The sequence below is a fragment of the Hemiscyllium ocellatum genome, chromosome 26, assembly GCF_020745735.1.
Source record: "Hemiscyllium ocellatum isolate sHemOce1 chromosome 26, sHemOce1.pat.X.cur, whole genome shotgun sequence".
In the NCBI taxonomy this organism is placed as follows: Eukaryota; Metazoa; Chordata; class Chondrichthyes; order Orectolobiformes; family Hemiscylliidae; genus Hemiscyllium; species Hemiscyllium ocellatum.
This window is the reverse complement of record NC_083426.1, coordinates 46,285,741-46,303,627: the sequence shown is the minus strand read 5'-3', so window position 1 is coordinate 46,303,627 and position 17,887 is coordinate 46,285,741. Positions and strand designations below refer to the sequence as shown.

The window sequence follows — 17,887 nt, the reverse complement described above, 5'->3', positions numbered from 1 at the left end:
TCCACCATGAGGAACTTGTCGAATGCCTTGCTGAAGTCCATATAGATCATGTCTACCACTCTGCCCTCATCAATCACCTTTGTTACTTTTATTTAAAAACTCAAATCAAGTTAGTAAGACATGATTTCCCACGCAACTCGATTGAATTGAAATGCTTGTACAGTGCTTATGTACTTTCCTGAATGCTCCTGACTTTTTGTGACATACTGAACACCCTTTTGAAAATTCTCCCTGAAACAAGAATTTGCCTTTGAATTCTGCTGGGAATTAGCTGTGAAATTCACCAAGACCCACTATGCTTCGATGACCCACTACTCTCGACCTGACTTTATTCTTTCTCAGTGTCATGTTGTGTACCTGCTTTCAGTTTGTGTGCAAGCAGAACTTCACCCTGCACTGTCTCATAACCCAACTTCAATTAGTATTTCCAACCTTGATTTTGCCACCATTTATCTCCAGTTTGTTCCTCCCATTTCTTGAGTTGCAGGTCAACGTGAAACTCTTGAGACTATCTTTGTACCTGTACAACGTAAAAAGACAAATGAGCATTAGAGAGAACGACTTTCACGTCAGTGGCACCTTCTGACCACCCAAAAACACTTTGCTGTCAAAGACATTTTTCTAAAGTGTAATCATTGCAGTCAAGCAGGAAGATGCAGTATTACGATTTTGTGGATTTAAGTATACAGTATTCTGCTTTTTTTTAATGAAAAATGGTTGAGAAAAAGGTACTGAGCAGTCTGCACCAAAGCAGTGAGGCCTTGCGGTTTTTTGTCCTAAATTCACAACAATAGATGCAGCCTGAATGGGTGGAGTCAAACTCCCAAAGAACCAGGATTTTTATTTTTAATTTTCAGGAGCAGTTGCTGCTGGGCTCTTGAAGCTAGGTTTGGAAGGTGTTTTTCCTCTTTCTGTTACAGCTAAAAGCTGGGGTTCTGTTCCCACTGCTAGAATTACAAGTGAGACAATCTATTTTACTGAATTTGCCTTTTGCCAAGGCTATGCTTCTGGGATGTTACAATGTAGGAACAGTTACTGTGTGTGAGTAAACTAATCTATTATGCTGTTACGTTTCCCAATAGAGTTAAGTTATTCCAATTTATTCTTTCTTTTGTTGTCTTTTAACTGTAGTGTGTGAGTACAGTGTGTTTTGCTTCAAGACTGGTAGTTTGACCAATCAAATTGCATCTGGAATGCACTTGCTTTTAAATAAGAAATATTTAGGGTCTAGGCTATCCCTTTGATATGTTTTGATTGGGTTTGATCTAGTCCATAACACCAGCAACCAATTGTACAGCAGTAAGATCAACGACCAGGGAATCTGGTTAAAGTACTGGTTGGGGGTTGAAATGTTGGCCAAGACATCTGGGAAAGCACTTTCTCTTTTAAGTAGAATCACAGGATGTGGACGTCACTGGCTACATCAACATATAGTGCTCATCCCGAGTTTCACTTTTGAATATGGCTTGTACCACTCTGGGACCTTTTTATGTTTACCTGAGGAGAAAGTTTGAGGCTTTGGTTTAATCTGTCAGTCGCAAATATGTCTTCAAGTGTCTGGAGTTCCCCTGAGCCCAGGAGCTTCCGATTCAGGCACGTGGGTTCGCCGAATGAGCCACAACTGAATGGAGGTCGTGGTGGTCTTTGGCAGGAAGCAATGAAGTAACTCACCTCCTTTCTTTGTTTGCAGTATAACAAGCACCTCTTCGTTCACATTGGTCAGACAAACCCATCCTACAGCGACCCATTACTGGAAGCCGTGGATATCCGTCAGATCTACGACAAATTCCCAGAGAAAAAGGGCGGGTTGAAGGAGTTGTTTGAGAAAGGACCACAGAACGCCTTCTTCTTAGTAAAGTTCTGGGTAAGGTTTCCCTTCCTTCTCGCCCTCTGTCTCTGTTTGTGTAGACTGTATGGTTGCTGTTACCTTCTGATCTGTTGATCTTATTGGACCCAAAGTGACAATGAAAATTGCACTAGGTGTTGTGGACCTGAACAAACCTGTTTTAATCAGTTTTGGGTGGGTGAGGGGTGGTGTCAGTTACCTCAAGCTACAGCTGACTTGTGTGGTCAAAAATAAAGCCATAGTGTGGGTTCAGTCTCTATCCCAGCTGTGGTAGTTTAGAAAGGCCTGCCTCCTCATTTTACTCTATGTTCACCTCAAGCTACATAACTAATTATCACTCTGCAGAGGGATGCCTTTATCATCTATGGCTCCTTTCTTAACATGTGTAGAATTCCTATAGTGTGGAACAACGCTATTCGGCCCATTGAGTCCACACTGACTCTCCGAAAAGCATCCTACCCAGACCCACATCATCCCTGTAACCCTGCATTTCCCAAGGTTAACCCACCTCGCCTGCACGTCTGTTGGCACGATGGGCAATTTAGCTTGGCCAATTCACCTGACCTTCACATCATTAGAGATGTGGCAGGAAACCAGAGCACCCGGGGGAAACCCACATGGACACAGGGAGAAGGTGGGAATTCCACACAGGGCGGAATCAAACCTGGGTCCCTGGCACTGTGAGGCAGCAGTGCTAACCACTGAGCCACCTGATTTCAGTTGGGTTCGTGCTGACATGAAACATCACTGGGCAAAGGAACAGCATGAATTAGCAACAACAATTTGTGTTTAATTAGTGCCTTTTCCATGGTGCAACATTGCAGGAAGCTCCACTGAAGCGTAATTCATCAAACTTAGCACTGAATTCCCACCCTGCTTCTCGAGTAACTCTCTCCCTGCTGTCAGCAATGGACCTAGTCTCATTTTCAGATTGTGAATCAAACCCCCAGCAATGTAACAATGAGGTTACAATGTCTGGCATCTGTGGGTGAAGTGTTAGTGACCGAGACAATGGAGGGAACCTGATTGCTTCCTGCCAAAGACCACCTTGACAGGAATATCAGACAATGGCAGTGAAAATCTGACCCAACCCTCCTTCGGTTTTTGGCTTTAACAAGGGACTGAGTTATATTCCCAAGGTGTGTTTGATATTTTCATATTGAAATGAGGCTGCATGCCTCAAATTTAATTCAAGTGCCTGGGCTAGAACTTGCCAGGGCACAAGGACCTGGTAGCTAAAGTCATGCGGAAGAGACCAGCCTTTCCAACAGTACTTCTGGGCCTAGGGAAGCAATAATCTCGCAGGTTCCCAAAGCTAACCTGCCTTTCTTCTGATCAATCTCTCTGTCTGTCTCTCTCACTCTCTGACCATCCAGAAAATCATAACCCACTTTGCCACCAAATCCCAGAAATATTTTTTATGAACAGCCTGTCATCTCGCCAACCCACCACCACTTTCCACTCCTCAACCAATATGGCGTCGCCCTGACCCACAATCCCTCCCTCCCTCCTCCCAGAATAGAGCCTGGTGCAATAGTTTGATTTATTTATTTATTGACGCATGTATCTTGTTACAAGATACAGTGAAAAATATATTGTGTCACCAGTCTCCAGCCCCATCTTTAAACAGAAAAAAAAATACCAAAATGAAGAACATAAAAGTGAAGAAACAACGGAAGTTCCAACTTTGTAATCCTGTATCAGCCAGGCCCTCAGTCTCTGGCTGCCAGTTGGGAAATGAAGCAAAAGGAAAGTGGTCAAAAACCAGCAGAATCTCTAGGGAACCCTCATCCATGGGTTGTCCTACCTTTTCCTGTAAATGTAAGGACCAAGGTGGAATGTTGTGTTGTACTATGTTCAGTATATCAACAGGTGGCGCTCATGTGTAAGGTTGCAGACTGCAACACTGGCAATAGCAAATAAACAGATTAGTCCCACTTTGTAGGAGTGCGTGTGTTGCAACCTCATCTCAGCCTCTCTAAAGACTTATCAAAGATCAAATTCCACTGTTCAAGAAGGAAGGAAGAGAGGAAAAATTGAAACTACAGGCCAGTCAACCTGATGCCAGTAGTAAGAAAGGAATTATAATCCACTATTGAGGACACAGTAACAGGGAACTTGGAAAACTGTAAAGGATTCAGCATAGACATTGATTTATAGAAGGAAAATTGCGTATGACAAATCTATGAAGATTTTTTTGCATTTGTAACCTGTGTTTCCCTAACTGTGGAATGCAGCCAGTTTGTTCCTTAAAACTGATCTCTTTTATCAAAAGTGTTCATCACCTTTCATCATATCTTCCTCATATCTTCATATCATCATATCTTCCTCACATGGTTCAATGCCAAACCTTGTTTGGGAACGGTCCTGTGAAAGATGCTGGGGCAGTGGAAGTGCTGCCTGGATGGGGGTTGTTGTCGGTGTTCTCCAGTGCCTCATTCTGTGCCTCGGTCTCCTCAGGCGGACCTTAACAGCAACATCCAGGATGGGCCGGGAGCTTTCTACGGAGTCAGCAGCCAGTACACCAGCTCTGAGAACATGACCATCACCTGCTCCACTAAAGTCTGCTCTTTTGGAAAACAAGTCGTGGAGAAAGTGGAGGTGAGCGTCTATTCTGGCATAAAAACAACACCAAGAAGTGAGTGATAGGGAAGCAGTGTGTTCTTATAGACCTGAGGGGACGGTGAGGTTGAGGAGCAGGACTTCTTTCTGTTACACGTCTGGGTCACTGGGTCCTCCAGTGACCGTCAGACACAGCATTGTCTCCTCATTGAGAACTACAAACCTTACCTTATTCTGTCCAAGGTGTTACTGCTCCCCCCCCCACCCCCACTATTGTACAGGAGCAGTATACCATCTCCATAGTCATTGAGAGAACCTCTCTTCGGGAGATTACCATTGTTCCCAGTAAGGGGTAACTCTGTGGTGTTGGCTGGCTAGACAAAGAGGGAAGAAATTAAACAAAACCCCTTTAAGTGTGACCAGAAGCAATGTTTGGTGATGATGATACTGGTCTGATAATCCAGCCACAGGGATGATGTGTTACTCTGCAGATCAACAGCAGATTTCTGTGTGAAATTCAGTCCCCTCCAGTGCAAGTGCTTCAACAAAGGCTAATTAATCATCAAGATTAGATTCGATTACTTACAGTGTGGAAACAGGCCCTTTGGCCCAACAAGTCCACACCAACCCTCCGAACAGCAACCCATCCCCCTACATTTACCCCTTCACCTAACACTACGAGCAATTTAGCATGGCCAATTCACCTCACCTGCACATTTTTGGACTGTGGGAGGAAACCAGAGCACCCAGAGGAAACCCACACAGACACGGGGAGAATGTGCAAACTCCACACAGACAGTCGCCTGAATCAGGAATTGAACCCGGGTCTTTAGTGCTGTGAGGCAGTGTTGCTAACCACTGTGCCACCCGTTGTGAGACCAAACCAGTTCCTGCATCCTTCAAATTTGATTTACTGTTTCTTACACTACAGGTAGATCTCAGCTACATGGAATCACCGGTTTCTGTAATGCTTTGTGTCTTCTGTTTCCTGTTGGTCCACAGACAGAATATGCCAGGCTGGAGAATGGAAGGTTTGTGTATCGGATCCACCGCTCCCCAATGTGTGAATACATGATCAACTTCATCCACAAACTCAAGCATTTACCAGAGAAGTACATGATGAACAGTGTGCTAGAGAACTTCACTATCCTGCAGGTATGCACCAGTCTGGTCATCTGCACCCACACCACTCATTCACTGCCACCAACCCTTCGTATTGGTATTAATATAACTGAGTGGTACCAATGAGGGAAAATGCCCACACATAGTCTTTGACAGATGCAAGTCTTGTTGAACAGGGGGGGTTTATTATCGAATAATAAACAACAAGTTATAACAGTGTGACATGAAAATCTCTTATAAGACCACCGGCTAAACTCGAGAGTGAGCACACATCACTGTTGAGCTACATGGAACTGACCACTGTACATAGAACACTGGAACTCTATCTAACTCCTCCCAGAAAGGTCCTCTTTCTCCCAATGGGGCAGAGCTTATCTCGTGATGCCAGTTAATTCTTTCAAGCACACGAACAAATACCTGCTCTGTGAATGGAGGAGATGGAGACTGCAGTGGTCAAGCCTGCAACGTTAAGACTGAATGAGCTTACCCACACTTCCCCAAATAATAGTCATAGAGTCATAAAGGTGTACAGCATGGAAACAGACCCTTCAGTCCAACTCGTCCGTACCGACCAGATATCCCAACCTAATCTAGTCCCACTTGTCAGCATCCCTCCAAACCCTTCCTATTCACATACCCATCTAGATGTCTTTTAAATTTTGAAATTGTACCAGCCTCCACCACTTCCTCTGGCAGCTCATTCCATACACGTACCACCCTCTGTGTGAAAAAGTTGCCCCTTAAATCTCTTTTATTTCTTTCCCCTCTCACCCTAAACTTATGCCCTCTAGTTCGGGACTCCCTGACCCCAGAGAAAATATACCTGTCTATTTACCCTAACTATGCCCCTCATAATTTTATAAACCTCTATAAGGTCACCCCCTTAGCCTCCAATGCTCCAGGGAAAACATCCCCATCCCATTCAACCTCTCCCTGTAGCTCAAATCCTCCAACCCTGGCAACATCCTTGTAAATCTTTTCTGAACCCTTTCAAGTTTCACAACATCCTTCCCATAGGAAGGAGACCAGAATTGCAAGCAATATTCCAACAGTGGCCTAACCAATGTCCTGCACGCTGCAACATGACCTCCCAACTCCTGTGCTCAATACTCTGACCAATAAAGGAAAGCATACCAAACGCCTTCTTCACTATCCTATCTACCTGCAACTCCACTTTCAAGGAGCTATGAACCTGCACTCCAAGGTCTCTTTGTTCAGCAACAGGACCTTACCATGAAGTGTATAAGTCCTGCTTAGATTTGCTTTCCCAAAATGCAGCACCTCGCATTTATCTAAATTAAACTCCCATCTGCCACTTCTCAGCCCATTGGCCGACCTGATCAAGATCCCATTGTAATCTGAGGTAACCCTCTTCGCTGTCCACTACACCTCCAATTTTGGTGACATCTGCAAACTTACTAATGTGTCCCAACTTGTGAACACCTCGTCAATGGTGTATTCAACATGATGTCCAGACATAAACTCACATCTCCTATCCCTCACACACTAATATTATTTCAGGAATTAAAATATTACATTGCATGAATCTGCTTGGTAACCACTCCTTTTTGAAAACAAAAACCCGTCATTACTGAGATCAGGGGTTTCCACCTGACCTGTCTCTTTTAAATCAAAGCACCACTATGTTATGGCTTATTCATTATGGCTGATCTCTCTCAAGGGTCAATGGCTGACCTTTTGCATGGAAGAGGCCCCAAAACTAACTCATCCAACCCGAAAAAATCTACATCTGCACTTTGCATTCAAATGTTATTTCTGGGATTTTTCACCTCATTACTATCAACATACCATTGAACAGAAACTGAACTGGTTTGGCCTTATAAATACAGTGACTACAAGAGTGGGTCAGAGACTAGGGAACACAGCAGTGTGGTCTTGCCTCCCCAGAGTCTGTTCACTGTCTGTTAGGCACAAGTCAGGAGTGTCATGCAATACTCTTCACTTGCCTGGAAAAAGAGGTCATTTCTAGAAGTTTCTACAGTGTCCTTTGTCCTATTCTAATGCTACCTGCTACCTCAGGCCACTGGCTTCCAGCTCTTCCTGAATCGCCTCAAGGGCTTAAATATCTACCTTGGGTCGGAATGTTCAGAACGAGAAAAGTTCAGATTCCGGTCTGCCATTGGTAACTTCCTGGGTTCTGTTTTGTTGGTCAATATCATAAACGACCTGAGACTGTCACATTCAGATTTGAGTTGATCCTTAATGACCTTCGAACCATACAGTAAATCCTCTGTATCTGCCAAATTGCAAATTTGCCTATCCTTGTCAAAACTTAAGTCACAACAAAATTCAGCATTTGCGGGCAAAATCTGTAATTTTTAATCTATTTTAAAATGAGCTCGGCACGGATGAATTTCATCGCTCATGGGAGTCCTCCGAAATGGAACCCTGTGGATACAGAGCAATGACTATAATATTATCTAAGGGTCAATCTTGTGACCTGAACCATTTTTTACATATAATGTCACTTTCTCACGTGCTCTTCTTCAAATTCTCCAAAGGAGAAACGTTTTTTAACACAAAATAATGACCAGAATACACTTGCCATTATCACACAGCTGAAGCCAAACAGAATTTGACCCTTTGGCCCAGGGCTGGGTTTCCATGTAATTCCATTATCTTGAGGACACGTCCTACTGAGGTCAAAGGAATGAAGTTGGTGTAGCAGCAATGAGTGTGAATAATCGGTGTCAAATCTTGGGACAGGATGTTAAAGATTTATGTAAGTTATAGAGGTTTATAAAATCATGAGGGAGGGATAGATAAGGTAGGATAGATAGCAAGGGTCTTTTCCTGAAGGTGGGTGAGTTCAGAACAAGGGGACATATTTTTAAGATGAAAGAAAGTTTTAAAAAGGTAATCGGGGGCAACTTTTTCACCCAGAGAGTGGTTCGTGTGCGGCAGAGGAATTGGTGAATGTAGGTACAATCATAACATTTAAAAGATATTTGGACAGGTACATGAATAGGAAAGGTTTGGAGGGACATGGGCCAAATGCAGGCAAATGGAAGTAGTTTAGTTTGGGAACATGGTCAGCATGGACTGGTTGACTGTTTCTGTGCTGTATATCTGTCGGTGTAAGTTGTTGTTGAACATGGCTAATCAGTTGATGACTGTTTCCCTCTGGCACTTGACCTTGATGTTTCACCCTTCACCTCTGCCCCCTGTTCCTGGTCCATTCTCTGACCCCAGACTCCAAGGTGATGCTGGGAAGGCGCTGTGAGGTGACTTTTGTGCTGCACAACTGCGTTTCAGCTCAAGCTCTCTCCTCTCTCTCTCTCTCTCTTGTTTTCTGCCAGGTTGTGACCAACCGGGACACCCAGGAGACCCTGCTGTGTATAGCGTTTGTATTTGAGGTGTCGACAAGCGAACATGGTGCACAACATCACGTTTACCGGCTGGTGAAGGACTAGGAGCTCACCCCACCCCCAACAAACCTCCCCTACACAGTGGGTGCTACTGCCTGCCATTAATCTACACACCTTGGTGCCTGCTCATTTTTACCAAATGCAAAAAAAATCTATTTTTCACAGAAATACAGATATTTTTACATTCGAACAAATGTAAAAAAAAATGCAAAAAAAAAAGAGAACTGTTGTGAAGTCAAAAGAACAATATTCTGCACTACTTCTGTGAGGGTCATGTATGTGTGTGTGTGTTTTAATTTCCTCTCTCCAGAACTCGAGCTCAGTGAGAGGTAATGGTACGGTTTTTCTTCCTTTTTTTTAAAAAAGAGAATAATATTTACACTTCAGGGATAGTAAGCATTGGATAAGGATCACTTTCAGAAAGTAATTGTTAATGGGGGCTTTGTAGGAGCGTTGCCTTCTCACCATAGTTTGTTCGATGGAGGGGTACAGAGAGTTAAAAACGCCGCCATTTTGTTTGCTTCTGATCACAAAATGGCGGCCGTGCCTTTGTCAGTCCTTGCCATCCATCAGGGTGCTTGGTGGAAGTTTGATGTCGTCACCCCTTCGATTTCTCAAAACAATTCTTTCTGGATGACAGGAGGGCAGGTGACTTGGGTCAAAGTTCCAGGATAATGAGAGTTAATTAGAAGGCTCCCTTCCCAGTTTGCATTTCTCCTTTCTGACAGACCTGATTAGATAATAGAAGGTAGACACAATGGGTTTAAAAGATGGTTAAAGTGAAGGCTGGCATTATAAAGGGCAGGTTTCCACCGGTGCCCCCATTTCCCTTCAGGTTTCAATTTCACATGAAACTAGTGACTTGCTTTTCCCCCCAGGGAGGTTCTCACCTCCAGTATTTGTAAGGTTAGAATGCAAAAGCAGGGCAGCTTTTTCCCATCTGATACTCCCCTTCTGAGGGCACTGGCTCAGTTACCTAGACATTAGCTGCCCCCTTGTAGATGAATTACATGATCATTGTTCATTTGTGCTTCTACAGTGTGGACATTGGCACAGTTTTAACCATAGTGGAACTGCTAATCCAATTGAGAGATTATAATCAGTTCTCCGCAAAGCAGTTCGACTCTTTATGGTGGCAGGTACTGACTGTGGGTATATGAAAGCAAACTAATGAAGTCCAGGAAAGATGTATACATTACCTGCCTCAGTTTTGGCCAGTATTCTCAAAGTCAACATGGGCCTCAGAGACAAGGCACCCCCCAGCTGAGTGAGTTTGTCTGTAGCAGCTAAAAAGAGGCTACTGTTCTGAACTACTGTGACTGGTCCTGCCCTTCCCCTGGAGTTCGAAAACTTTTCATGTCAGAAGATACACAGTCGAACACTCTCTTCTGGATTACTTACTGTTATGATTCAACCGGTGAACGATAGAAAGGGCCTGCATTTATATAGTGTCTTTTATAGCTTTCGAATCCCAATGCACTAAAGTACTTTTGAAGTGTAGTGCCTGTTGTAGTGTATTGAATGTGGCAGCCAATGTGCACACTGCAAATTTGATCAACAGCAAAAAGTGATACTGAGCAGATCATCTATTGAGTTGGCAGGTCATGCTGATTGGGGCTGTGTTGGCAGTGGGTATGGTGGGTTGGTGTTTGGGCTGAGCATTGAATACATATTTAGTTGCAAAAGACTGAAGAGGTGCCTTCTGAATGCCACTAAATGGCTGTACTACACCCGAGAGATTCCAGTTGTCTGTAGGGGTTGTTGGAGTGTGATAAAGGGTCTGTTCTCTCCACTGTCTTCTCCTTGTACTGTTGCAGGGGAACAGGTTAGAACATTGTTGTATTTGAAAAGATGGTAAGAGGGGCTTGTAATGTACTGACCTTTAAGGCTGGAGACTGCACTGGAACGTGGGTAGGTAATGGAGATGGGGACAAGTGAAAGGAAACAGGAATTTCAGGAACTATCTGCCATGTCTCCCGCCTTCATCTCCAAACAGCCTCATTTCCTAACAGGGAGGGAGGCAGGAGGAGGAGTAGAGTCTGAGGAGGAGGTTACAGTCCTGACTCAACGGCTTCATTCTAATCAATGGGATAGTGTGTGGGGGTTGTTGATTGGTGGAAAGAGGCCGTGTTTGAATGCAACTGTGTTGTCTGGTATGTTTTGGCTGAGGAGAAAGTGGCTTTCCTGCTCCACTTTCTTCCCACGTTTTCAAATCCCATCGGAGAAAGTACCCGGGGGATTAAGTCAGCTTACTCCTGGCTGATTGATTAGACCGTTGCATCAAGGGTGACTTCTGAAAGTGAATGCTGTCGGTTTTCACCGGCTGGGCCCAGTCCTTCCCTCAACCTTCAGCAAGTAGTCAGTGTCCACCTGATCTAAGTCTTCCTTCGTTGTGCCCCTTCACTAACCAGGACTGCTGCTTTGTGCACCTTTGTGATTAGGGATGGGTTGTGGTAGGAGATTGGAGTATTGTATTTCTGCATGTTCTTAAGAGTTCTTTAGTATAGAGATTGGGTTTTAAGATGCATGTTCTGACCACATCCAGTCCCACCTTGTCTGAACCCACAACAACAGAGACCACCAGCCACCCACTTTTGTCACTTCCCCTTTACGACTAACACAATATAATGCAAGTGGCCATGACTGTAACAGAGTGAAATAGGAGCTGTGCAATCAAAGATGCTGTTGAAGTCAGGTCATCTCCAGAGTTATTCCCATTTGGTGATGACAACCTCGACTTTCCCAGTCGTTTCAGAAATGGAAGCTAGGGTCATGCACAAGACTACCCTTTTGTTTTCTTTTGGAATGATTTTAGCAGCACTCCATTGTACCCCTCCCCCCAACTTTCCCTGCCATGACTTCAGCCAATCATGATGGCCTGGCCTTTTGCATAGAAAGTAGCTGATACTGAGCATGTGAGGATTTTCAGGAGTCACTTTAGGAGCTGACATGAAGATATTAAAGGAATATAGAGTTTGCTCCCCTCTCACCTGTAGTAACATCAGTAATAAATGCCGCCATTTTTGGATGAGTCATTCTGTCAGTGTCATTCAGTAGCTTCCCTGAAGATCCCCATGCAGTTTAGTCGATGGTTGCATTCGGGATGTTGAACTCGACAGACTAGTAGGCCCAAGTTTCAGTCCCTGCACTGTGCTGTTGTGCCAACCAGCCTCAGCAAAAGGGATAGTGAGTTTGCCATGATGCCATGGTTAGGGAGCTTCTGACTGAAACCCCATCACAGTGTGTTGGTGGTGGGTGAAGGCGGAATGAGAACAGAACCACGGTTGCCTGCGATAGTTTACCATCCAGGTCACATGTGGGGAAAATGGGCACGGGGTCATGTGAGTTTGCGCGCTATATTCCAGGGGGGGGAAAGAAAAACATCAGTCCCTTCAGAAACAGGGGAAAAAAATTGGAGACAAGGGGAAGTAAAGTCAACGCTATTTTTAAGTCACTTTACCCACCCGGGCCCTATCCAAGAAACGGTAGCTCTCCCCCGCCCACGGTTCGGCCCATCCACCCGTTTGGCTCAGACTTGGCAAAGCCTCCCCCAACCCCCGAACACGAGCAATGTCCGTGAATGACTACCTCTGGAAACATGAGCATGAACAAAGCATCCCAGACAGCAGCAGGGACGGAAGCAGGAGAGAGTCTGTGTACTGGCAGAGAATTGGCTTGCTTTGTAATTTAATTTCTTTCACACCGGAATTAACATTTTCTTATTTTTAACAAATAGTGGGAGTGGAGGAATTTTAGAAAAGTAGTGGGTTCTTTTCTATATATATATATTCTATATGTATATTATATATATGACATATAAAAGGCACTCAGAGACGATACCCAGGGCATTGTTGCGTTTGAGTATCGAAACCTAATTTGTTAGTGATATCACCGAGCACTTAACTCTGCTGTAAATATCATGTACACAATATTTCCTATTGTCATTGTGCTGCCACATTTACATTTACTCCAGTTATTAAAGCCTTTTTGTTAGCCTGGACAGTCAGTACGCTGTTCCTTCCTGTAATATACTACAGTTTTTGTTTCGCGTTTTTGTAAGGAAATAGGTACACTTATATCTCAAAGTACTTCAGATCCATGTCTCGGGAAGAGGGGGCTCAAGCCCAACATGCAAAGCCTGGGTGAAAGTCTTCCTGAATTGGCAGCTGTAAAGAATCTAGAGGAGGCAGGGGGAGGGGGAGACCTCTCTGGTTTCTGCTGAGCACTAAGTTTCTGCTTGTTTGCCTGGCCGTACTACTCAGGACAGTCAGAGGATGTTCAGGCAATTGGAAACTCCCATCACAGAGAGAGAGAGAGAGTGGGGAGCCTGGTCAAAGTCCGATCCTTTGGAGAACACTCTCAGTTTAGGAGCGACAGGCCCCAGTCAAAAGTGCAAGGTTGAGATCGCACCCAGAATCTGACTGAGTACATGATTCCGTAGCAACACAGTAGAATCCCCCCAAGAGCTCGGATTCATCGATTCCCATGCTGCCCGTTCCTCTGGAAACTTGGCATCTCTGTTTAATGTCCACTGTGCTCAAGGCTTACTGTTCAATACCGTGAAATCAAGAAACAGGGAACAGCTCCCTCCTCAAAATGTGTTGCTCAATCCCTACTCCTTTTGAAAACAACCCTATAAAATATTTAATATGAAAAGGACGGATGGAGGTAAGGACTCATCTGGCCACTGTATGTAGTGACATTGAGAGATTGGCAATTTCACTGGAGATACAATGGCATTTGAGATGTCATTGCACATATTGGCCTGAAACATTTCCACCATGGGGTCTCTCTCTCTCTCTGGCTTCAGGTGATTGGAAATTATTCAACCCTTGGTTTTCTGTGTGCTTCTCTTTAGTGTTTTAAATCAGGGCACCAGGATATGTCAATAGGATTTTTTTTTGTAGATATATATTTTGAAGAATCTTTGTAATACTACCTGTGAAGGCTGACAAAAAGGACGCTCTGTTTTGAAATAAAATGTCCTCCTTGATCATTGTATTGTATAGGAACATTACCACCTTGGCCAATAGCAATGGACTGTTTGTTTTAATTATTATTTCCTCTCATGATATTAGGGTGCACAGGCAAAACGGGACTATCTTTAACTCCCAGTATCGTGGTCCACATTCCAGCGCGGGGCTCGAGTTCACAAAGGCATGAGTCCATACCAAGTCTGGACAGGCAGAATGGGGGTCACCGTGGCATGGGATGTGGGGGATGGAGTTTGTCATTGGAAGCTTTCCCAGTGGGTCGCACTTTGTCTGTGAATTGTTTGGCTCCAGAAATTATTCGTTTCAAAATTTGTGGAACTAGTTTTACAAATTAGCCAACCCTCGTCGCTGCAGAATAACAGCACACAAAGCTGCAGCAACTCTGTTTTCATGCACTTGGCGAATTTACATGCAGTTAATTCCTCCTGAGAAAAACCAGAATTTTTCTATGTTTGGCAACACGATCAAGAGAACAAGCCGACCAGATCAATCCTCATCACTTTCAACTTCTTAGAATTCCTCGCTAATCCTTGTCAAGTTCTAAATATAATGGAAGACATTGTCTTTGCTCTCCTCCTCGCATCCTCATCGGGATGGGACCTGGGCTGATCAAACTGGATCTGAACTGAGCCCCAGGCAATCCTGGGCATCTTGCCTTGAACCCCAAAGCCACCTCTTCTATTTGCACCGAGAGCTTTTATTAGCTGGAAATCTGAGGGCAGACGTTGGGAAAGTGTCGCCTTTCGACAAGTGTGAATTAAACTGCCAAGCAGTATGAGGATCAACGGCTTGAGCTATGTGTGGGGGCATAGCCGTAACCTTTAAGTGTGATTCCTAATAACGCCCACCTGACCCATAAAGGACAAAAAACTTAGTTCACTCCAATCAGTACCTTTTCTTTACTAAACATTTAAAAATGGAGTTCTTCTGTCCTCAGTATTCCTTCCTTTCACCTCCTAGAGTCTTTACAACCTAATCTTCATCAGATCTGATTATTACATACAATCTTCGAGTAAAAAGTGAGGTCTGCAGATGCTGGAGATCAGAGCTGAAAATGTGTTGCTGGTTAAAGCACAGCAGGTTAGGCAGCATCCAAGGAACAGGAAATTCGATGTTTCGGGCCAGAGCCCTTCATCAGGAAGGGCTTCCTGATGAAGGGCTCTGGCCCGAAACGTCGAATTTCCTGTTCCTTGGATGCTGCCGAACCTGCTGTGCTTTAACCAGCAACACATTTTCAGCTTATTACATACAATGTCTAGCTACCCATTTCATGTACATTGTCTTCCATGACACCTTGTCCATTCGCTATAGCTTTTCTGCAACTGATTTTCAACAAGGTGCCTGTGTAGTTGAGTGCAGGGGCGTTTCCAGGCAGGCTCAGCCCTGTCACTGATGTACAGCAGCCCCAAAAGCCCAATCCCAGTGGGAAAACGAGGAGGAGTCCAGCATAAGCAACAAAGTGAGACCCACTGTTGTAAGACTCAGCTGAAGGAGTAAAAATAAAGGTTTTAAGAAATATTTGTATTGTTATGGTAACCGTGAAGGACTTTAACATGCAGGTACTTACAAAAACAAGGGTCAGTGCTCTTTAATGGCAACCCCGGAATTGTGTATTCTCAATGAAGTACAGTACATTTGTGTTTTTATTCCTTAAACCATATTTTGTCACATGGTGGAAAGGTAATTTGAAACAGTAAAGACGTGTTAATGTGTGATGATATTGTTTTTATGTATAATATTTTTTTCTGAACTGTGAGGGGGTTTTATTATATATCCATTGCATATGTCCATCAACTTAATCTTGGTGCCTTCAGTGCCCAGATCCTTAAAACAAAATAACAAAACAAAGCAATAAATATTTGATGGTGGTTGTGTCTGTACGTTTCTGCGTAAGTTGTGTTTTATTTATTACATGATAACCAGAAACACTCATTCGGCGTGGTACGGGTGATATTACAGACTAAAGAGTACAACAGTGTACTGGTTACAGTACAGAGCGTGAAGGGTACAGCGGGGTTCTGGTTACAGTACAGAGTGTGAAGGGTACAGCGGTGTACAGGTTACAGTACAGTGTGTGAAGGGTACAGCGGTGTACTGGTTACAGTACAGTTTCTGAGGGTACAGCGTGGTACTGGTTACAGTACACAGTGTGAAGGGTACAGCGTGGTACTGGTTACAGTACACAGTGTGAAGGGTACAGCGGTGTACTGGTTACAGTACACAGTGTGAAGGGTACAGCGGTGTACTGGCTACAGTACAGTGTGTGAAGGGTACAGCGGTGTACTCCTTACAGTACAGAGTGTCAAGAGTACAGCGGGCTACTGGTTACAGTACAGTGTGTGAAGGGTACAGCGGTGTACTGGTTACAATACAGAGTGTGAAGGGTACAGCGGTGTACTGGTTACAGTACAGAGTGTGAAGGGTACAGCGGTGTACTGGTTACAGTACAGTGTGTGAAGGGTACAGCGGTGTGCTGGTTACAGTACAGTGTGTGAAGGGTCCAGCGGTGTGCTGGTTACAGTACAGTGTGTGAAGGGTCCAGCGGTATAAAGGTTACAGTACAGAGTGTGAAGGGTACAGCGGTGTACTGGTTACTGAACAGAGTGTGAAGGGTACAGCGGTGTACTGGTTACAGTACAGAGTGTGAAGTGTACAGCGTGGTACTGGTTACAGTACAGAGTGTGAAGGGTACAGCGGTGTACTGGTTACAGTACACAGAGTGACGGGTACAGCGGTGTACTGGCTACAGTACAGTGTGTGAAGGGTACAGCGGTGTACCCCTTACAGTACAGAGTGTCAAGAGTACAGCAGGCTACTGGTTACAGTACAGTGTGTGAAGGGTACAGCGGTGTACTGGTTACAGTAAAGTTTGTGAGGGTACAGCGTGGTACTGGTTACAGTACACAGTGTGAAGGGTACAGCGGTGTACTGGTCACAGTACACAGCGTGAAGGGTACAGCGGTGTACTGGTTACAGTACAGTGTGTGAAGGCTACAGCGGTGTACTGGTTACAGTACAGAGTGTGAAGGGTACAGCGGTGTACTGGTTGCAGTACACAGTGTGAAGGGTGCAGCGGTGTACTGGTTACAGTACAGAGTGGGAAGTGTGCAGCGGTGTACTGGTTACAGTACAGAGTGGGAAGGGTACAGCAGTGCACTGGTTACAGTACAGAGTGTGAAGGGTACAGCGGTGTACTGGTTACAGTACAGTGTGTGAAGGGTACAGCGGGGTACTGGCTACAGTAAAGAATGTGAAGGGTACAGCGGGATACTGGCTACAGTACAGTGTGTGAAGGGTACAGCGGTGTACTCCTTACAGTACAGAGTGTCAAGAGTACAGCGGGCTACTGGTTACAATACAGAGTGTGAAGGGTACAGCGGTGTACTGGTTACAGTACAGAGTGTGAAGGGGACAGCGGTGTACCGGTTACAGTACAGTGTGTGAAGGGTACAGCGGTGTACTGGTTACAGGACAGTGTGTGAAGGGTACAGCGGGGCACTGGTTACAGTAAAGTTTGTGAGGGTACAGCGTGGTACTGGTTACAGTACACAGTGTGAAAGGTACAGCGGTGTACTGGCTACAGTACAGTGTGTGAAGGGTACAGCGGTGTGCTGGTTACAGTACAGTGTGTGAAGGGTCCAGCGGTGTAAAGGTTACAGTGCAGAGTGTGAAGGGTACAGCGGTGTACTGGTTCCAGTACAGTGAGTGAAGTGTACTGCGGAGTACTGATTACAGTACACTGTGTGCAGAGTACAGCGGTGTACTGGTTACAATACAGAGTGTGAAGGCTACAGCGGTGTACTGGTTACAGTACAGAGTGTGAAGGGTACAGCGGTGTACTGGTTGCAGTACACAGTGTGAAGGGTGCAGCGGTGTACTGGTTACAGTACAGAGTGGGAAGTGTGCAGCGGTGTACTGGTTACAGTACAGAGTGGGAAGGGTACAGCGGTGTACTGGTTACAGTACAGAGTGTG

At 44.7% G+C, this 17,887-nt stretch overlaps 1 protein-coding gene across 1 annotated transcript in view; it reads left to right on the top strand.

Moving 5' to 3' along the window:
* LOC132828124 (transcriptional enhancer factor TEF-5-like) overlaps positions 1–14,988 on the top strand; it is a gene marked incomplete at its 5' end in the record, with an annotated part of 196,759 nt that extends 181,771 nt beyond the window's left edge. The window contains 4 exons of the mRNA XM_060845032.1: positions 1,691–1,864; positions 4,307–4,447; positions 5,411–5,563; positions 8,851–14,988. Of these exons, the coding sequence (XP_060701015.1) occupies positions 1,691–1,864; positions 4,307–4,447; positions 5,411–5,563; positions 8,851–8,964 (582 nt within the window). The remainder of the gene's footprint in view (positions 1–1,690; positions 1,865–4,306; positions 4,448–5,410; positions 5,564–8,850) is intronic.
* Positions 14,989–17,887: the final 2,899 nt, after the last annotated feature.